Source organism: Mustela lutreola, chromosome 8 (genome assembly GCF_030435805.1).
Source record: "Mustela lutreola isolate mMusLut2 chromosome 8, mMusLut2.pri, whole genome shotgun sequence".
NCBI lineage: Eukaryota > Metazoa > Chordata > Mammalia > Carnivora > Mustelidae > Mustela > Mustela lutreola.
Window position 1 is genome coordinate 134867084 of NC_081297.1, and position 22175 is coordinate 134889258.

Here is a 22175-nt window from a genome sequence, read left to right on the forward strand (position 1 = left end):
TAAAAGTATCATCAGGGCGCCTGGGTTAAAGCCTCTGCCTTTGGCTTGGGTCATGATCCCAGGGTCCTGGGATCGAGCCCCGCATCGGGCTCTCTGCTCAGGGGGGAGCCTGCTTCCTCCTCTCTCTCTCTCTGCCTGCCTCTCTCCCTACTTGTGATCTGTCTGTCAAATAAATAAATAAATAATTTTTTTTTTTTAAAAAGTATCATCAATCATTAAACTTTCAGTTTTATTTTTTTATGTATTTTAAAATATTTTATTTATTACACACACACACACACACACACACAGAGTGTGCACGAGCATGGGGGAGGGGAAGAGGCAGAGGAAGAAGCAGACTCCCTGCTGAGGAGGGAACCTGATGTGGGGCTCCATCCCAGGACCCTGAAATCATGACCTGAGCCGAAGGCAGACACTTAACCGACTGAGCCACCAAGGCACTCTAAACTCTTCATTTTAAATTGCATGTGGTGACAGAAACTATGTGTGTCTTTGTCACTGATAGATGCTTGGCAACTAGTATGCCCTCAATGAGTATTCTTAATTTTTGAACATAATATATAATCACTGGAGTTCTTCAATGCTTAGCACTCTCATTGGGTATCATTTAGTGATTCTCAACTCTGTCTTAGAAACAAATGTGAAGCTTTCAAGCAATACCAATGCCTGGGCTCTGACCTAGACCAATTACATCAGTGTCTCTGCCAAGAGATACCAGTATTTTTAAATAAGAACTCCAGATGATTCTAATGTGTGGCCAGGTTGAGCACCCCAAGGCTAGATTATCTGCCTCTTCTCTTCACTCTACAGGCTTCCTGCTATTTAGTGGGGAAACAGCACTTCTGTAGAAAGCTGCTGAATCGGTACCATTGCCATGGAAGGATTTGTCAATATCTATTTATTGATCTAGCTAGACTCCTGCAGAATGCAGAGCAGGACATGGGCTTGATTTCAGGACCCTGAGATCATGACCTAAGCTGAAACCAAGAGTCAACACCCAACTGACTATGCCACACAGGAACTCCCCCTCCCCGGCCCGCCAACACCTTTTCTTTCCTTTTAGAGAAAGAGAAAGAGATAAGAGTGTGTGAGCAGGGGGAAGACAGTGAAAGGGAGAGAAAATCTTAAGCAAACTCCATGGCGGGGCTCAGTCTCACGACCCTGAGATCATGATCTGAGCAGAAGTCAAGAATCAGATACCCAGCTGACTGGGCCACCCAGGCGTCCCACAAATATATGTGTCTTCTAACTAAGTGATGGTGCTATTAGAAATATTTCCTTTAAATACACATGCATAGGGGCGCCTGGGTGGCTCAGTGGGTTAAGCCTCTGCCTTCGGCTCAGGTCATGGTCCCAGGGTCCTGGGATCGAGCCCCGCATCGGGCTCTCTGCTGAGCAGGGAGCCTGCTTTCCCCCCTCTCTCTGCCTGCCTCTCCACCTACTTGTGATCTTTGTCTGTTAAATAAATTAAAAAAAAAATACACATGCATATGTGCATGATGTCATATTTACAAGGGTATTAACTATAGCATTGTTTATAATAGCAAAAGGGCAAAAAAAATCTAAATATCGATTAATTAGGGATTGGTTAAATAAAATATGGTTTAGCTATACAAGGGAATATTATAGGATATCGTTTATTTACATAATGGAAATTGTTTAATAAAAAAGGAATATTTTTTTCCTTTTGCTAAGTAAGTATAGAATGCTACTATGATATTGTGTTGTAAAAACACTTAACACAACATTTACCCTCTTACCAAATTTTAAGTGTATGATATAATACTGTTAACTGCAGGCAAAACGATACACAGCAGATCTCTAGAACTTATTCTTGCATAATTGAAACTTTATACCTATTGATTGGCAATTTCCCGTATCCCCCCCTCCCCTCTCTGTGATTTTTTAATGGGTAAAAAATATATATATATATTTATTGCATATTGTATTTTTATTGCATATTATATATATAAATTGTTTGCATATACACATATTTGTATATGCATAGAGTATCTCTGGAATTACCAAAGAAACTAATAAATAATAATTAATAACATCAGTTGCCCCTGGGGAGGTAAATTGGCTGGTTGGGGAATTAAGAATAGGAGGGAGATTTTTTTTTTTACCATCCACCTCTCTGTACATTTCTATTTAGAAATTTTTTAATGTATAATTATTTTTTAAAATGAAAGTTTTTCTGTCAAGTAAAACAAGATGCCTCTGGTCAGTATGACTAAGTAGCAATAACAAGTGAAACTGTAATTTCTTAAGTTCTAAAAGAAGAAATATAGGAGAGGTGACAGGTAATGTAACTCTTCTAGATTAGAGACCAAGTTTTCTCCAGGATGTGTGCACCTTAGAATGTGTATGAATGTTCACTGTATACAGTCAATACTCAGTCAGGTATAAAGTTGGCCAACATATGCTTTTTCTGAAAAGCTCCTGTAACATTAAAAAATTTTCTTGAGAACTCTATCATTGGAATTATTTTTATTAGTAATTATTATTTCCTTATTATCCACATGTACATATTCTTACCTAGTTGCCACAATTATGTACATTCTTTTGTATCCTTTTCCCTCATCTTCCCTATCTTTAAAATACTTTTAATAATTAAAATTTGAATGCCTATATAATACTTTTTCTTTTGATGTCTCATTGTTACTCTAAATAAGTACCCAATTATTGGGCATTTGGCACTTTGCAAGAATTGAATTGGCTTGTAGAAATGCAGTGGATTTCACCAGAGCATCCTATGCTTGCTTCCCTTGTCATGGAAATTTAAATTGTGGGATACCTATGGGGTGCATTAGGCAGCTATTAAAAAAAGAACATTTAATATGAAAAGGTACCTATGATATCTTTAAAAATATCATAATATACAAGCCTGTTTGTTTTTAAAGACAAAACATTTATAAATGTGTGTCTCTGTTTTCAAGTGGATAGGTGAGAAGGAGATCCTGCCCCTGGCCCTTTGCATCTCACCTGCGCTGGCTTGAGCACTAAGGTATTGCCTGCTGCCAAGCATGCCGCGCTCTTCCACGCCAGCATCATCAGCGGGTAATTCCAGGGTATGATAATGGCACAGACACTGCAGGGGTAGAAAGACAGCATCCTTAGTTGTCTCTAAACAACACAACTCACACCAGTCACCCAGGGCATTCTCCTCGTCTTACCCAAGTGGCTCCTTCTTGGTGAAGGTCAGATTGCGATTTGGACGGGCCTGGTTGATTGGAATGGTAGAACCCTAAAAAGTAAAAAAAAAAAAAGGCGGGGGGTGATTTCTATTTTACTATTTCAAATGAGTAAATCTAATCTCAAGGAATCCATTTTCTCCCCACCTGTCTTAACTTTTCTTAGCTGGTATGAAAAGGCAGTATTTAATTTATAAGAAATACATCCACCCCAAGAAAAGGAACCACTATTTCTTTCTGGAGGGAAGTTAGACGCAAGAGAATAAACATAATTATATCTATCTATCTATCTATCTATCGATCTATCTATCTATCTCCAATACTAAACATAGTTCTTTTTCTTAAGATTTTATTTATTTTTTTGAGAAAGAGAGCATAAGGTTGGGGGGAAGGGGCAGAGGGAGAGGGAAAATCAGACTCCCCGCTGAGCAGGAAGCCAGCCATGGGACTCGATGCCAGGATCCCGAGATCATGATCTGCTGAACGCAGACACCCAGCTGACTGAGCCACCCACGTACTCTTATATACCAAACGTAACTCTAATTTAATTACCTCCATTCCTAATTTCTTGACATGGCAGAGAATGTTAACTGCCTGCCCAGTATCCATTCTTCCCTCTGTCCTTAGTAACAGAAACCCTATATTAATAATGGTAACAGCCATGTGCCCAGATAAAATTCTGTTTTACCAGTTTCCAGGGCAGACAGGGATGGCCAATGGAAGATATAAGCACAAGGCATCAGAAAGGGAACACTCTTTACAGTAGGCTGACTCACTCTGACCTGTGTTCTTTTACCATAAACCCGCACACTCTCTTGGGCCTTCTTTCTGCTCAGAACATCCCTGAAATGGCTGGTAAGTGCAGCGCTTATCAGGAGACCATGACACAGCCTTGAGGGTGCTGGTCATCAGTGCTAAGGATGGTCTGGCAGGAAGAGAGGGAAACTGTGTATCATATACCAGCGCTGACTATTTGCCTCGTGCTCCTTGAAAATGAGGTAAAAACAAAGTCCTGCTTGAGTTTCTGTTACATGCAGCCAGACTTAATCCCAGCTAATTCACAACGGCAGTCTTTAAATGAAGCTATTCATTTGTTCGGCCACAGAAAAGAGTATTACTGTTACTAATTACACGTGTCCGTCTCTTACCCGAAATCCTTGGGGTCAAGTGTGTGTTGGGATTCAGAATGGTTTGGATGATGGAAACGTAATATAACACATATATCTTACGTTACATTATCTGTGATGCCCAGTAGGGTCTGGAGCAGCCCCTCATAATCCAACTTATGATTATTGGGATATTTATTTAGCGAAACATATGGATATTCCCTCCAAGTGATAGAAACACAAATTATCAACAGATTCATGTTGGTTCAGGTCAGTTTTTGGCAACAAATGAGTTTGAATCACCCCAAACCAATTAATGTTCAGGTTTGGAGCTCTTTGGATTTCATGATTGAGGATAAAGGATGGATCCGACCCACCACTACTAAATACTTCATATATATGACTTTGTGACTGAAGCATCATAAAACCCATGTTCAAGTGCAAGCCTTCGTCTGTTGCAAACTTGACGCTAAGACTCACTACATAACACACAGGGTTTGTATTAGTGTGAGCATTATATGGAAGGGGAAAGTAAGGTTTAGAGAAATAAAATAACGGCATTAGCTGGTAAGTGGCAAAGCTGACACTTGGACCCAGGTCTCTCTGACTCTATATAGTAACAGTGGTGACAGCAACTTGTCCAAATAAAATATTGTTTCACAGTCTTCTTAGCAGACAAAGAAGGCCAATGGGAGATATAAGCACAAGGCGGGGTGGGATTGCTTTTTAAAGTTCCTTTGTCTCTCTCTCCCTACCCCACTTCTTCTCTGCTGGGAGGGTGGCTGTGACCGGGTGCCACTGTGGTTATCATGAATCTATGAATAGCAGACAGGCTTCTCTTTGTTAGGAACCTTTCTTTTAACTCTTATATCCCCAGTTCTGAGGTCAAGTGTAGTTGCCACTTATCATCATACAGGTTCTATTTACTTTCTTTTTTTTTTTTTTTTAGTTTTTATTCATTTATTTGACAAGAAAGGGAGATCACAAGTAGGCAGAGTGGTAGGCAGAGAGAGAGAGAGAGGAAAGCAGGCTCCCTGCTGAGCAGAGAGCCAATGCAGAGCTCCATCCCAGAACCCTGAGACCATGACCTGAGCCTAAGGCAGACGCTTAACCCACTGAGCCACCCAGGCGCCGTCCTATTTACTTTCTTACAGTAAGAAGGGAAATTAGATTGTTGTTGTACCTAAAACTTAGAAAATTATTTTTCTTATACCCAGCTGACTTAGACCATGTACGTTGGCTCTCTAGCTTCTGTTGGCATTTGAGTTTTCAGTCTCTCCCTGACACTGTCTAGAAGACTGTGAGATGCCTTTAGAGATGTGAAAGTATAAAAAACATCACTAAACTTTGTTTCAGAAAATATTGAGTTCAAATCCTAGGCTCTATGGTTTACTTACTAACAATGTGACCGTATACAAGTCATTCAATGTTCTCATGCATCTGTTTCTTTACCTGCAATAAGGGATAACAGCTATCTACCGACCACAGACGATTGTTAGAAGGATGAGATGAGAAAACCCAGTAGGTGGTTCTAAAACAGTGCCTTTATGAATGGCTAAATGTTTGGCCCTTTTCCTTTTGGAATGATCTCCACAGCGACAGATAACCTTCGTGCTTACCTGAATCTTGTCACACCAGCCAGCAAAGTATCTGAATGTTTGCACAGACATTCCGATGTGAGTCTTCAGAGCCAGGGTGTAGACAGCACCTGAATCAAGGGCTTCAATGGTTGCCAACTCTTCCTGGTTCTCTTCCAGTAGGTCTGCAAGTCTGTATGGTCAGGGAAAGAAATTCATTCAACAAACACTGACTGAGCTCCTACTAGGTACTGGGCGCCCTCCTAAGGGCTGAGAAGTCAGAGGTGAACACACATGCATGAGGTCTCTGTCCTCATGGTGAATATGGTCCAGCAGGGAAGACATTAAACACATCATCTCATAAATAATTTGTTTCAAGAGTTCCAAAAAAGAAGAAGTGTGGGAAGCCTCTACCGTTAGCCCCATACACGTAGAAGAAGTAGAACAGTGATTGAGCCACAGTAATGCAAGCAGAATGATGACAGGAAACAGGGAATGTGGCCAGTTCATGGATGTACAGGGAGATGTTAGCGAGTACAACCCATGAGAATCCACGAACACGAGGATTTCTGGCTGGTACGGGAATGTTTCCGGCACTAACCGATGAGGACAAGGTAGATAAATACATGGGGTGAATTAGAGACACCACAACAGATTTCTGTTAGGTGCCTAGATTCTGGGGCAAGATAAGTCAAGGATTGTCTAATGGCTCTGAAAGAGTCAAAATTCATCCTTTGTGCTCCCCTCAACCACTGGTTTTCTTTTCATCCTTCAGTGGTTCTCTGAGTTGTTCCTTTCGGACCATTCTAAAGTTGGGCTCGAAAGCCCCCTCCCTCTGTGTTTCTTCCAGATCCTACTAAGGTCAGCGATTTGGCTCTGGGTAAGGAGAAAAGTGAGTTTATGCTCGCATCTAATTAATGTTGGCATACTCGGTTACTGATTTATAATACGCTTTTCAGGCCTTAGTATTTTTCCTTCTCACTGCTACTCCCTACAGGTCAAGCAGATTTGAAATTTGTCTTTGGAAACAACAAAAGTGCTACATATTCCCTGTTTGCTGTTCTGTATCCAGCCTCCACACCGCTCTGTGACTGGGAGGATGACCTTTATAGATTCCATCCCCTGGATCCCATGCTCTGTCACTGGGCTTGACCAATGAGAAGCCAGTGGGCAGTATCCTCAGGGAGAGAAAGTAATCCGTGATTCCATTCCTCAGCTCCCTCACAGATAGGTTGTGGTTCAGCCGCTGCTGGGTCCCTCCACCAAAAACCACTGGAGTGTGGTCTTCCACAGCTACGGATCTTGCCAGATTCCAGCAATAGCCCCTTCCTCTGTCCCAGACCTTAGAGTACGAATAGCTTCCCCCGTTGCTGCCCCTAACTGGGTGCTTCATTACCCCTCGAACTTGCCCACATCTTTTAAATGGTTCCTTACCGAACTTTTCTGCCTACTGGAACCCTGACTGTTACAAACAATAACACAAAAATCAGGAACTCACATATATGGAACTTTATATGATGTGTGTAACAGAAGGCATATAGTAAGTACATATGAGAATATTTGGGTGAAACTTAAAAAACCTTGGCAATGTTAGCTAATATCCCAAGATAGCAGATCTGTGTTTTTAAAAACCACACCTGTACATCAATCTTCCTCTTTCTCTTGCATTCATTCTTCCCCATTCACCTTTTTCAAAGGCATCTTTTGCGGCTGCTACAGCTTTATCAACATCCACCAAAGAAGCATAGGCTACTTTGCATATTGTCTGTTTCAAGATAAAAATGGAGTAATAAGCCATTTATTTAGAGATATATAAATATGCCTCTTAGAATTAATAACATATTAATAGGAAAAATAGGGTGTTACTTATAAAATCCAAAGAATTAATGACAGAAAATCAATACACTCAGTAATATAGTAAAGACAAAATCTAACATGGAAATTGTTAGCCTGAAATTTGGGACTCCTCATGTCACACTACACTGTGGAAAGGCACATTTAGGAAGACTATGTCTATTTCTTCTGGTGCTTAGGGAAGCTGAATTTCTTGCCACGAGCTTGCAGAGTCTGAGAACCTTTTTCTGCATATAGTTTTATTGAGGGTGTGCCTCTGATGTATAGTTATCTGTCTAAATTCAGCATAAATAGTCACTCAATAAAATAGGTTATTATAGCTAGCAACCAGTACCAGAATTAAAGAGTCGAAAGAAATAAACAGAGAGCATTTAGAGTAAGTGCTCAGAGAGGCAAAGTGATAGGATAAAGTAACTTCTTAATCTATCAATTTTACAACTGTGCATAAATTAAAAATTCATGACCAGTGGTCACTGCACACACTAAGGAATTACTCACAGATCCATCTGTTGGGTTGATAGTATCATAGGTCTTTCCGTCCTCAGCATCTGTGAACTGTCCATTTATGAAACACTGATATGGCATTTTCACTGTCATTTCATTGACCTCCTTTGAAACCTAAGATGGAGAATTATATTCATAGATTCAGTGGATTTCTCTGCTTATCCGGATATTTGATGCCAAATAGCAATAAAGTTTACTCACTAATGCAGCAGATGTTGTGTCGATAGGATTTTAGTTCCTACACTCCAGAAGAGACAAGCATATGTAAGATTTGGGCCTCACGATGCTCAGATTGGCCACTGAGCCTGGAGGCTACCATCTCTGATGACCAAACTGCCCTAGGTTCAGCCTTAAAAATACCGCAAATTTTCTTCCTTACGCAAATGAGAGAACTCAAAAGACCTCCAGATAATGGAAACATCACCATCTAGTGGCCACATCTATGGAGCACAGCTATTGCTTTCATTTGAATCCTCGAAATTGCCTTTGTGGATTAAGTTTCCTTTTAGAATGGGCACCCGTTTTAAGTTTTGTTTCCTTAAGTTCTTCTTCATTTTTCACTTTCTCTCTCTCTTACAAATGTGTTGCCTTAATTCTATTCTTGACCATTCCCTAGCAAATGAATTTAGGTTAGTCCATTAACTACTATGAGCTTCAGTTTTTTCAACTGTGCAAAAGGGAGGGGTGCCTGGGTGACTCAGTGGACTAAGGAACTGACTCTTGATTTTGGCTCAGGTCATGATCTCAGGACTGTGAGATCAAGCCCGGTGGGTATCCCACTGAGCAGGGAATCAGCTTGAGATTCTCCCTATCTTCCCCCAACCTGCACGTGTGCACTTTCTCTCTCTCTCTCTGTTCTCTCTCTGAAATAAATAAATAAAATCTTCAAAAAAATTAAAAGGGGATAATGCTACCTACTACATACATTTATGAGGAATAACTGAAAAAACATGTAAAAGAGCTTTATTAGAATAAAATTTCATAATGCAAAAAATTTCATAAACAGTAAATATAGTGATTTTCAAACAATTTCACGTAGAGAAATTGAGAATACTTAAAGAAGAAATAAAAAAAAATCAAGATGGTATCTACTCTTATCCCACAGATAAGAAATATTTCTGTGAAAAATTTCCATTGTGTTTATATAGGATATAATGAAGGAATCTTCATCTGACTTGATGCGTCTAGTCTCTGCATATAGTTCACTTCTGTAAAGTCATCATTCTGGAACTATGTTAAGGGTCTTACATGTATTGTCTTTATTTTTTTTTTAAGATTTTATTTATTTATTTGGTAGAGAGGGACAGAGAGAGCAAGCACGAGTGGGAGAGTGGCCAGCAGAGGGGGAGGGAGAAGCAGGCTTCCCATAGAGCAAGGAGCCCAACTTGATCCCAAGACGCTGGGATCAGGATCCAAGCCGAAGACAGATGCTTAACTGACTGAGCCACCCAGGCGCCCCTTACATATATTATATAATTTGATTCTCCCAACTACTCTGTGAGGTAGATATTACTATTTTCATATCCAATATGAGGAAACCAAGGCTTAGAGAAGTGAAGTAACTTGCCACAGTTCCCACGGCTGGTAAGCAATGCTGCATGGATTCAGTGTTAGGTGGGTCTGACAACAAATTCATGTTCTTAACCAGAGGATGCTCAACTGCTTCCCAAATTTACCTAAATTTTATTAAAAACACATGGGTGAATTATTTCTGGAATAGTAGACTACGGACCACTAAAAATCTGCTCCTTCATAAAAGCCACAAGAACATAGAAACTATTGTCAAAATCATGTTTCTTAAGGCTCTGGAAATTAACCAAAAGCCTGAAAGAATACATTTATTCAAGAAAAACAGCTGAATCTCTGTAAGCTCAGTGAGTTCTATGGTGTATTAATTGCCCTACTCTTTCCTATCTCTCTTGACAGCTCCGCAGTAACTTGAAAACCAAAATCCTTACAACCACAGTGGCTATGGAAACCAGCAGTCAACGTCACCAGAGGGGGACAAGTGGTGCCCAGAAGCTCCCCAGAGGTCTTATCTCCACAGAGCTTTCCAATGTCAAGCTCTATATTCCATGTTTGTCTTTATGTGACCTGACCCAGAGCTTGCTCTACACAAACTACCTGAGTCCTTCAGTAAAGGCTCAGAGACTTACCAGTTCCAGAAATTTAAGGAAATTGATGTCTGATTATTAGCTGATGACTAAGTTAGAACTAAGTAGAGACTCTGGTGGCAGCAAACAACAAAGGATACAGGCTTTACAGGATTAGTCTGAGAAAGTCCCTAAACAAAGAAAAGGCAAAAACAATAATCCCTGGGAAAGGAGGGGTCTTATTTCCAGAGTTGCCACATTCTGTTATTTAAAATGGCTGATTTTTGACAAAAGATCGCAAGATACATGAAGAAACATGAAAGAATAAAGAGTGGCCAATACATAGGACAGACAACAGCCAATAGAAACCATTCTGGAAAAGACCTAGATGCTGGATTTATCAGAGAAACATTTTAAATAAGTTTTTACAAATATGTTCATATAACGAAAGGAAACTATGTCTAAAAAATTAAAGGAATGTGAAAGAACAATGACTCACCAAATAGAGAATATCAATAAAGAGATAAGAATTCTTAAAAAAAAAAGAACCAAAGAGAAATGCTGGAGCTGGAAAGTGCAATAACTAACTTTTTAAAAAAAATTCACTATAGGGGCTCAGCAGTAGATTCAAGCAAGCGGAACAAAGAACTAGCAAACTGGATAATAGGTTGATAGAGATTATCTAGTCTGAAAACAGGAAGACAAAAGAAGGCTATGGGACACTACTGAACGTACCAACGCATGCGTAAAGGGAGTTCCAGAAGGAGAGGAGAGGAGGACAGAGGCAGGAAGAATATTTGAAGAAATAATGAATGAAAATGTTCCAACTTTGATGAAGGACATTAAGCCATACATCTAAGAAGTTCAGGCAGGATAAACTCAAAGAGATCCATTTTAGAAACATAATGAAATGGTCAAACGCCAAAGATAATGATGGAATCTTGAAAGGAGCAGGAGAGAAGCAACCTGTCACATAAAATGGATCCTTAATAAAATTAACAGATGACTAATGCTCAGAAACCATGGAGGCCAGAAGACAATATAATGGCATATCCAAAGTGCTGAAAGAAAAAGACTGCCAACCAACAATTCCATATACAGCAAAAACAGCCTTCAAAAACAAAGGAGAAATTAAGTTACTCCCAAATGAACAAAGACTGAGAGAATTCACTGCTAACACACTGCTCTTCAGAAAGTTCTAGAAGGGGTCTTTCAGGCTAACATGAAAGGTACTTGAATCCACATGAAGAAATAGAGCACACTGATAAAAGGAAATATATGTCAGTATACACATATTTTTGTTTTTAACTCTTCTCCTATCTGATTTAAGACAACTGCATAAAGCAATAATTATAAAACTATGTTGGTGGCCTTCCAATGTATGGAGATGTAATTTGTATGGCAATAGTATCACAAATGCGGGGATAGGGAGCAGAACTAAATTACAAAGTTTTTCTTTACTGTTGTTATTAGGTTGACCTTAATCTGAACTGGAAATGTTTTAAACAAAAATGTTCCTTATACTCCTCAAGGCAACCACTAAGAAACTAACTAACAAAATATAGTAAAAGAAACAATAAGGGATTAAAATGGCATACTAGACTCTCTTTTTTTTTTTTTTTTTTAAAGATTTTATTTTTATTTATTTATTTATTTGAGAGAGAGACAGTGAGAGAGAACATGAGCGAGGAGAAGGTCAGAGGGAGAAGCAGACTCCCCATGGAGCTGAGAGCCCGATGTGGGACTCGATCCCAGGACCCCGGGATCATGACCTGAGCCGAAGGCAGTCGTCCAACCAACTGAGCCACCCAGGCGTCCCTAGACTCTCTTTAATACGATCAAAATGGAGGGAAAGAAAAATAGAGGAGCAAAAAGGGCAAGACAAGATATACACCAGCCTCCCCTCAGAGACACTGAAGGTTCAGTTCCAGACTATTGCAATAAAGAGAATATTGCAATAAAGTGAGTCAAATGAATTTATTGGTTTCCCAGTGCATATAAAAGCCATGGTTACACTATACTGTAGTTTATTAGGTATGTAATAGCATATGTCTAAAAAATCAAGGTCTATGCTTTAATTCAAAATACTTTAGCGGGACGCCTGTGTGGCTCAGTTGGTTAGGCAGCTGCCTTCGGCTCAGGTCCTGATCCCAGCGTCCTGGGATCGAGTCCCACATCGGGCTCCTTGCTCGGCGGGGAGCCTGCTTCTCCCTCTGCCTCTGCCTGCCATTCTGTCTGCCTGTGCTCGCTCTCTCCCCCTCTCTCTCTCTGATAAATAAATAAAATCTTAAAAAAATAATACTTTAGCAATAGGGGCACCTGGGTGTCTTAGTCAGTTAACCGTCTGCCTCTGACTTAGGTCATGATCTTAGGGTCCTGGGATTGAGCCCCACATGGGGCTCCCTGCTCCCTCTCCCTCTGTTGTTCCCCTGCTTGGGCTCTCTTGCTCTCTCTCTCTCAAATAAATTAAATAAATAAGAAAGTATGCAAATAAGCAAGTACACAAATAAATAAATAACCTGTTTAAAAAGTACTTTATCGGGGCGCCGGGTGGCTCAGCGGGTTAAAGCCTCTGCCTTCAGCTCAGATCATGATCCCAGAGTCCTGCAATCAAGCCCCACATTGGGCTCTCTGCTCAGTGGGGAGCCTGTCCCCCCCCCCCGCCTGCCTCTCTGCCTACTTGTGATCTCTGTCAAATAAATAAATAAAATCTTTTAAAAAAATACTTTATCAACTATACTTCAATTAAAAAATATTTTATTACAAAAAAAGTAACCACCACCTGAACTTTCAGTGGGTCATGATCACTGATCACAGATTAACACTGATCGCAAACTCTAACAAATATAATAGCAAATGAAAACGTTCGAAATATTGTGGGAATTACCAGAATGTGATACAGAGATAAGGCATGAGCAAATGCTGTTGGAAAGAGGGTGCCAGTAGAGTTACTCAATGTACGGCTGCAACAAGCATTTAATTTGTGGAAAATGTACTACCTGTGAAGCACAGTAAAGCAAAAAGCAATAAAGCAAGGTATTTGTAGTGGCAGTGGAAAAGAATAGATAAATTCACCTTAATCAAATAAAAAACTTTTGTGTGTCAAAGGACACTGACAAAAAAGTGAAAAAAATAAAAGCCCACAGAATGGGAGAAAATATTTACAAATCAAATACCTGATTAAGCTCTAGTATCCAAAATATACAAAAGCCCCTTACAACTCAACATTAAACATACACAATCAGAAATCCCAATTCGAAAATGAGTAAAGGATTTGGATGGACATTTTCCCAAAGAGGATATACAAATGACCAATAAGCACGTGAAAAGGGGCATTTCATTAGTCATCAGGGAAATGTAAGTGAAAGCTACGATGAGATGCCATTTCATACCTACAACTAAAATATGAAAGGCAGACAACAGCAAATATTGGCAAGGCCATGGATCAATTAGAACCTTTCTATATTGCTAGTGGGATTGTGAAACAGTGTAGCCACTGTGGCAAAGAGCTTGGTAGTTCCCCCAACAGTTAAACAGAGTTACCATATGACTCATCAGCTGTACTCCAAGGTATACACCCCAGGGAACAGAAAACAAGTGTTCACACAAAAACTTACACATGAATTTTCATAGCAGCATTATTTATAATAGGCAAACATGAAAACAACCCAAATGTCCATTCAATGAGAGATGGATAAACAACATGTGGTATATCCATACCACGGAATACTATCCGGCCAGAAGAAGGAGTGATGTACACAACACCCATGACAACATAGATGAACCTTGACCACATGGTGCTCAAGTGAAAGGAGCCAATCACAAATTATGTGATTCCATGTATAGGAAATATCTACAAGAGGCAAATCCATGAAGACAAAAAGGAGATTAGTGGTTTCTGGGGGTCAGGGGTAGCGGGGAGAGAACAGATGATGACAATCAGTGGATTCAGGGTTCCTTTATGGGGTGATACAAATTTTCCATAATCAGATAGCTGTGATGAACCTGAACCACTGAACTATACATTGTAAAGGATGAATTTGGGGGTGCCTGGATGGCTCAGTTGGCCTACTCTTGATTTCAGTTCAGGCCATGATCTTAGGGTCCTGGGATTGAGCCCCTGGTCAGGCTCTGCACTCTGTGGGGTGTCTGCTTGAGCTTCTCTCTCTCCCTCCCCCTATACCCTCCCCCTGCTCGCTCACTCTCTTTTTCTCTAAAATAAATATTTGAAAAAATTCAAGGGTGAGGGCGCCTGGGTGGCTCAGTGGGTTAAAGCCCCTGCCTTCGGCTCAGGTCATGAGCTCGGGGTCCTGGGATCGAGCTTTGCATCGGGTTCTCTGCTCAGCAGGGAGTCTGCTTCCCCCTCTCTCTCTCTGCCTCCCTCTCTGCCTACTTGTTATCTCTCTCTCTGTCAAATAGATAAATAAAATCTTTTTTAAAAAATTATTTATCTATTTGACAGAGATCACAAGTAGGCAGAGAAGCAGGCAGAGAGAGAGGAGGAAGCAGGCAGAAAGTCCTGATGCAGGGCTCGATCCCAGGACCCCGGGATCATGACCTGAGCCGAAGGCAGGGCTTTACCCCACTGAGCCCCCAGGTGCCCCAATAAATAAAATCTTTAAAAAAAAATTCAAGGGTGAATTTTACAGTGTCTGAATTTTATCTCAATAAAACACCTATCTCAAAAAGATCATACATGTAAAAACAAATGAACAAAAGGCATAGCCTTTCCTTATAGCTTTTGAGTCTTAGTGATGGAGATTTCGGGCAGCGTGGAGAAGCTTACATAATCCACCACTAGCTCCACTTCTTGGTCTTCTCCTCTCAGTTTCCTCACAACTTTTTGGATGAAGTCTGCAAACTTGGTGGCCATGTAGACATCTTCGTTCTGTAGCTGAAGCCCACCACACTTCTGTCTGATCTCTTCAACCAGCCTTAAAGTTAAGAAGCAACTCACATTACTTACATTTTTAAAAGGCTTTAGGGGAACCATATTATTACGTTTGTCAAGTTGCTTTGAGATAAGATCTGTCACGTGTGTATTTATAGCCTATGAGATCATCCATGATAATACCTGGAGAAATTGGGTACGACTGGGAGAATTAAATTAAAAAACTGTCTTGAAGGACAGTGGCTATTGTTTTTTTTTTTTTTAAACTTTTTATATGGCTAAAACGAAAAGAAACCAAGGCAAAAACATTTTACCTATCGCAAGCAAGATTATAAGGGGCACATAAAATCCGTTCCTTTTGTTTCAAACATAAGCAAGGAATGAGAAATAAAAGAAAGTCCCTCACTGTAAAGATTATGAAACAAAAGTCATATTGTATAATATTGTCTCTAGATCATGTATAAGAATGAAACAAACATGTCCTTGTATTACATGGTTAGTGTAGCTACTAAGTAGAATCATGCACTAGGTCAAGATAATTTTTGAAGTCTCTTCCAACCCTTTGAATTTTTGCTGTTCATTTTTCAAATTATTGCTGCGATTTGCCATTTGTGAAATAGTACTGGTATGCTAGATGCAAGACAGAAAGACCACCATGGTTGTTGCTCAGTTATTTTTTCTGCAAAAGAGGTGCTTTGGCAGTTCAAGATAATAGTATCAGGCGATTATTCAGATACTCAAGTGGAAAATGGGCAATTTGTACAGGAGCATCTTGCTGGTGAAAAATATATAGTGTTGAAATCTTTAGTTGAGAAATTAGAAGTTTTAGGAAACTGATGAACCATAGCTGAGAAATTTATAATTTGAGTAACCAAAGCTCTTGACTTTGATAATACTGTTTGCTCTGGAAGTGACTATTTGGATTAGTAGAATAAAAATTCCATGAATGAAGAAATTTTTCCTATTCATGACTGTCTGTATTCTCAGGGCAAAAACTATTTCTGATATGTAGTACATACTAAATGAATTTTGTGAAATAAGTGAGTGAATAAGCAAATAAACAGAATAACCATCAAGAACACTCACTTTTTTTTTTTTTTTTAAACATCAGGAGTGGCATTCTTTAACTTATTAAATTAATGAATGGCCATAGTGTGGCCCTCAATGAAAAAAATACCTCTGAGAGACTCTCCACTGTTAGGATCCTCACACACTTATTTATTTATTTATTTATTTTTAAACCATAAAATAGAGCCTTCTGGGACTCTAGCTCTTTCAACTTGCCATAAACCTCTGTAGAGAAATTTTAACTACAGGTTAATTATTCTTCCTCTTGCAAGTATCCTGACAGTCCTTATTCTAGATATATCTTACTGGGTAAGGGGAAAAAAAGGATATTGGGGGAAGCATAATCAATGTTGGGTCTCCTTGTGAATCAGACTATGTAGGTAATTCCTGATAAATGTTCTCATCCAGAACTTCCCATTCCAATGCTGTATGGGAGGAAAATCAGCTAAGAAACGTGAGGACAGATTTTAAAAAGAAACCAACAATTACAAGCATTGGTTTTCTAGGTATATAGGAGATATGAAAACAACTTCTGGCTAGCAACAAAGAGGAAGGAGCAAATATATGTGTTTGACCATGGAAACAAACAATCCAAAAAGGACGAAGAAAAGAGAAACAGAGTATAATGGTTATGGTACAGTGATAACATCTAGAACAAAGGATTGGATTTGAGTTTCAAAGTCAAAGTCAAAATCCCTAGGGGAGGGGTGTGAGTCAACAGGGTGACTGTTTTACCTGACAACATCCATTGAGCTCGCTCCAGATTTAAAGAAGTCTGTTGAGTCTTCAATAACAGGGACATTGCTTAAAATTCCAGCCCAGATGACCTATACAGCAAGGATAATTTTAATGAAGGATGTGCCATGAAGAACACAGAGGCAGAGACTGGTCAGGTCCTCAATCAAACCTACTTTTTTTCATCTTGGATACATGGCTTAACTACATTTTTCAGCATCTCTTCAAGTTAGATGCAGCCGTATGACCAACTCCAAGCCAATGAATATGAGCGGAAGTAAACTTGACTCCTAGTCTTGACCCATGAAAAACCTCCTTCACACAATTCTAGTGTGCTCTTTTGCCCTTCTTAGCTGTCTGGGAAGTACATGACCTGTATGGTGACCTTGAAGATAGCAGAGCTTGGGTCCCCGAATGACTCCACTCCTAATCCTTACATTCCAGCTTTACCCTTCACCCCCATGTAGACCTGAAACTGCCTTACAACATTTTATGAATGAGAAATAAATTTGCCTACAAATTTTGGAGTCGACTTCCTACTGCAGCTACTACAAAAAAGAGGCAAGACAGCGTGGGCTCACTATTCTGAAGACCGAGGGTTCAGTTACATAACTGCTGCAGTTTCAAGGTCAGAGCAACATTAAAGACATCACATGTTCACCTTGATGGTCCCTGCCACCTTCACCTCTTCGGGGGTAAGTTCTACCACGGATGTCTCCCCGGCTGAAAAGTACTGAGAAGCAGGAATCATTCTTCCATCTTCAAACTGCAGACTTCTCACCATCAGCTACAAAATAGCAACACAACAAGCCAAAGGATGGAAGATTAGGACAATTCAAAAGTGAGGTCGGTGAGAGAAGGAGTGTCACATATTTTAGGAATACAAAGATCAGCGTATTTGGCAAATACAAATACAAAAATGTGGATTGAAAGCACTCACCATTATGTGTAAAAGGACAGAAGTGGTATTTTACTAATGACAGCAGAAAGGAGCAAGTGAAGTCTAGGGGTAGATATACATCTCGAAATGGATAATTAGCTTCTGACAAAATGGACACTTGGATGTATATATTTAGACTAAAGCCCTTTATAACTCCTCCTCCTCCTCCCACTACTCCAACGATCCGTTCTCCTTCTCTTATGGTCATCCTCTGCTGCAGGCACAGTGCTATAGGTATGTGCATACATAGGTGTCTTATTTAATCACATAAACCCTGGTGGAAGCAGGTACCATTATATCCCCATGTTCCTGATAAGGAAATGGAGGATCAATGAGGTTAAGGAATTTGCCCAATGCCACACCACTAGTTAGTCACAGAGCTGGGGTTACAACCCAGGACTAGCTGGACTGTGCAGCCTACCAGAATATATGTGCAAGCTGCAAATTCCCCTTTGCTTTCTTCAAAGAGTTCACTGAAGCCAAGAGCCCCTGCTCCCAAGCACAGGCAGTGTGAGGGGGTACCTGCATGAGGGGCAAGGCAAGGAGCCTCTGAAGAGTCCCATATCCATCCTATTTATCCTACCAGACTCTAGTGATAAGGCAGACCTATGAGACCACACTCTGTTTTACAGACCGGGAAATGAAGACTCAGAGGGGAGAAGCACCCTCCCCTCAGCTGGTAAGTGGCAGAGGAAGGGTTCTCATCATGTATCTTGACTAAATTCCAAGCTCTTTCTACTATATCACAAAACGGACCATGCACATCCTTGAGGCATATCCCAGGGAGCCTCGTTCTCATCCTGGCACCCTGAGCTGCCTCAGAAACAGAGCACAGATATCTAGAGCTCCCCCATATTGCACTGTGAAACCAGATTATCTTGAGAAAGATACTCCCTTAGCAGTTGGGGTTATAGAAGGAAACCAAAAACGTTACTTTGTAGGTGACCGTATTGAACACTCACTGCTTTTCCATCATTACCAAAAAGAACAAGTCCATTTTTGGTAACAAGACCAGGCTTCTTGGCACCTTTAATTTCCAGTGGTTCTCCAGGAGGGACAGAGCTTTTCAATAATGATGAGCCGTAGAACGTGACCATCTAAGAGAGAGACCAAACCCAGACTGTGAGAGGAGGGAGTTACACCTACAGACAGGGGCGTGTGCCAGCTGCACGTCTTGTAAGCAACCTCAAGCTGGGGTTATTATTTATGATAAAATTGGAATACCTCAATGTGGGAAATGGTATCAAGCATCTGTAGGGATGACACAATTAAGAGATAATCTATGAAGATATTACTGAAGAGATCCGGATGACTTTTATCATCTATTCACATTGATTCAAAGGTAAATGAGACAAAGAGTTCTCGCAGACTTCAGAGCCTGAAGCAAGGGTTTTCAGAGTGGTGTGAAGGTGGTGCTGGGGAGTCAGCGAGAGCAGATATGGGGACCAACACTGGGCTGTTCACGTCCAGTGCAATTACTGGTGGGAAATACAGGGTGGTCTGTGGGTCAGTTAGTGGAAACAGGACTGGATTCAGACTAACCAAGAGAATGTGATGCTAATTGATTTGTGATTATAATTCTATGACAATTAGCTATCACTTATTGAGCACTATGATAGTTAACATTTATTGAGTACTTATACAGAGACTAAGTACTTCAGTGAATTAATATGCATTGACCCATTTAGTTTTCACAGTGACCTCTAACCAATACAAGAGGCACTATTATTAGTCCCATTTACAATAAGGAAACCCGATGGGTAAGTAACCTGCCCCAGGTTACCTAGCAAAAGTGGGTCTATGTGTAATACCTTTTAGAAAGGTAACACACACACACACACACACACACACACACACACACAAAATTGGTCCCCTAGAACATACCTGTCCATTTATCTCTGTCCAAGCTCCAGGGACTTTATCATGACCTCGGATCCAGTTATGTAAAACTTCAGCTGATTGATCCCAAGAAATCTAGGACAGCAAAAAGCACAGGCTGTACTCCTAATGCTATGAATGTCAAAAGTAATAGAAACATTTCTCCCCGTCAGTGGTCAAGTAGGGTTGGGGCAGAATAGAACAGGGAGACTTGGAGATCTACCTTTCGGCCAGGAAATGGTACATTGGGAACTACTTAAAAGTAAAGGGCCAAGGCGAGAGTGGAGCGAGGCGAGGATCGTAGTTGCCATTTCCCGACTGCGCTGCTGCAGAAATGGTCAACGTTCCTAAAACCCGAAGGACTTTCTGTAAGAAGTGTGGAAAGCATCAGCCTCACAAAGTGACCCAGTATAAGAAGGGCAAGGATTCCCTTTATGCCCAAGGAAAGAGGCGCTATGATCGGAAGCAGAGTGGCTATGGTGGGCAGACAAAGCCAATTTTCCGGAAGAAGGCTAAAACCACAAAGAAGATTGTGCTGAGGCTTGAATGTGTTGAACCTAACTGCAGGTCCAAGAGGATGCTGGCCATTAAGAGATGCAAGCATTTTGAACTGGGAGGAGATAAGAAGAGAAAGGGCCAAGTGATCCAGTTCTAAGCTTTGAGTTTCTTCTTTTATTTTTGAGAAGAAAATGTTGACCCTGTAGAAAAATTACCCGTATGAAAATAAAGTCATATTTTTACCCAAAAAAAAAAAAAAAAGTAAAGGGCCAAGAACATTAAGGTGTGCTATTGAGTTGATATAAATACCTCAGCATTTTCCTTTTTCTGGATACCTTCATATGTTGCCCCTTCTTCCAGCTGGGGAATCCGAGGAGCTTTCCCATCAGCTATGAGTTGGACAGCTTCCACCTAAAGTCAAAAACATGATCTGTGTCGCAGCCCAGTGGTCAATAATGGCATCGTTTGTTTAATTGAACCTTATGCTAAATAGAATTGCTACATTTAAATCTGTCCAGGGGCTCCTGGTTGGCTTAGACAGAAGAGCATGCGACTCTTGATCTCAGGGTTGTGAGTTCAAGCTCCACACTGGGTGTAGAGATTACTTAAATAAATAAAACTTTAATAAATAAGTAAGTAAATAAATAAATCTGTCCAGAGAATCAGACTATGACAATAACTACCTTTTCTTCAGTTCCATCTGTGTCCCAGGCAATGTGGTAGCTACTTTATATAAAATATCCTTTGCAGACATCACACCAATCCTGCCAGGTGGATATAATTATTCCAACGTTACAGATGAGGAAACTGATTCTTAGAAAAGTGAAGCAACTAGCTCAAGATCACAGAGGTAGCTACTGGGTGTCAGAAGAAAAGTCTGCATCCGAGTTTACCTACTGCCAGTACTGAGTTATTACTCTCAAAAATGACTGCCTTGTTGAAACAAATTTCAACTTCTCCTTGGTGACCTAGTGGGAATTTCAGTAATCGGATTGTAAGGTAAGTCCGTGTGAGTGATTTCTACTCATCAAGATGATTCTAGAAAGTGATGCATTGTTATATTTAAATAATTTGACTTGCTTTCTAGCTCAGGACACCTGGAATGACAAAACAGTTAAAATCTATGCATGAGTTTAATTGCCTTTGGGATGTGTCCTGAACTCTTTCTGTGCCAGATTCATGTTTGCCTTGAGTTGAGAGCCTCTTTCTTTCACGGGGAGGCCTACGTGCGCTTGAATTCTCGGATCTCTCAGTGTTTACAGCTGCTGACCAACCTCTCCAAGAGCTTAGGGGCAACCTAAGCACAGGGCCAGTTCATAGCTCCTTCAATCACCACTTCAGCCTGTGATATCATCAGATGCATGATCTGGGCTTGAGCAAATGCCACTGAACACACATAATGTGATTTTGACTGTCATGATAATTTCTGAGCACCTACCATGTGCCGAGTGCTTTACACAAATGCTACTTAATCTCTCAGCAGCCCTTATAAGTTGGGTAGTATCCACAGAAGGAAACCATGATAATTTCTGAGCACCTACCATGTGCCGAGTGCTTTACACAAATGCTACTTAATCTCTCAGCAGCCCTTATAAGTTGGGTAGTATCCACAGAAGGTAGCCAAGTGACTTGTCTGTTGTCATAGAGCAGATAAGCAGTAGAATGAGAACTCTGATCTTTTTCTGACATCAAAGCCCTACTCTCAAAACCTTTAAATGACGCAAAACAGACGGCTCTCCTCTCTCCAGAATCAATAGCTGCTGATTTATACCATCTTAGCTTCTATCTCCGTGTGGCTACTTCTTCCATATCCAATTCAGAAAACATTAAATGACAC

General features: G+C 40.4%; 2 protein-coding genes across 2 annotated transcripts in view; one reads left to right on the plus strand and one right to left on the minus strand.

Annotated features, from left to right (window-relative positions):
* Positions 1-22175, minus strand: part of ALDH1L2 (aldehyde dehydrogenase 1 family member L2) — a 57383-nt gene that overhangs the window by 17348 nt on the left and 17860 nt on the right. Inside the window, exons 5-15 of the mRNA XM_059186733.1 lie at positions 20648-20749; positions 19847-19936; positions 18925-19059; positions 17684-17809; positions 17023-17114; positions 15115-15262; positions 8230-8349; positions 7515-7642; positions 5920-6070; positions 3177-3247; positions 2986-3091 (exon numbers count right to left, since the gene is read on the minus strand). Coding sequence (XP_059042716.1) covers positions 2986-3091; positions 3177-3247; positions 5920-6070; positions 7515-7642; positions 8230-8349; positions 15115-15262; positions 17023-17114; positions 17684-17809; positions 18925-19059; positions 19847-19936; positions 20648-20749 — 1269 coding nt within the window. The remainder of the gene's footprint in view (positions 1-2985; positions 3092-3176; positions 3248-5919; positions 6071-7514; positions 7643-8229; positions 8350-15114; positions 15263-17022; positions 17115-17683; positions 17810-18924; positions 19060-19846; positions 19937-20647; positions 20750-22175) is intronic.
* Positions 20120-20580, plus strand: LOC131839365 (large ribosomal subunit protein eL42). The gene has a single exon (XM_059186736.1). It carries the CDS (start codon positions 20175-20177, stop codon positions 20493-20495), a length of 321 nt encoding a protein of 106 aa, XP_059042719.1. The 5' UTR covers positions 20120-20174; the 3' UTR covers positions 20496-20580.

What these genes read in the sequence shown, in the direction of transcription:
- LOC131839365 (XM_059186736.1), top strand. Translation starts at nt 20,175, where the DNA reads ATGGTCAACGTTCCTAAAACCCGAAGGACTTTCTGTAAGAAGTGTGGA.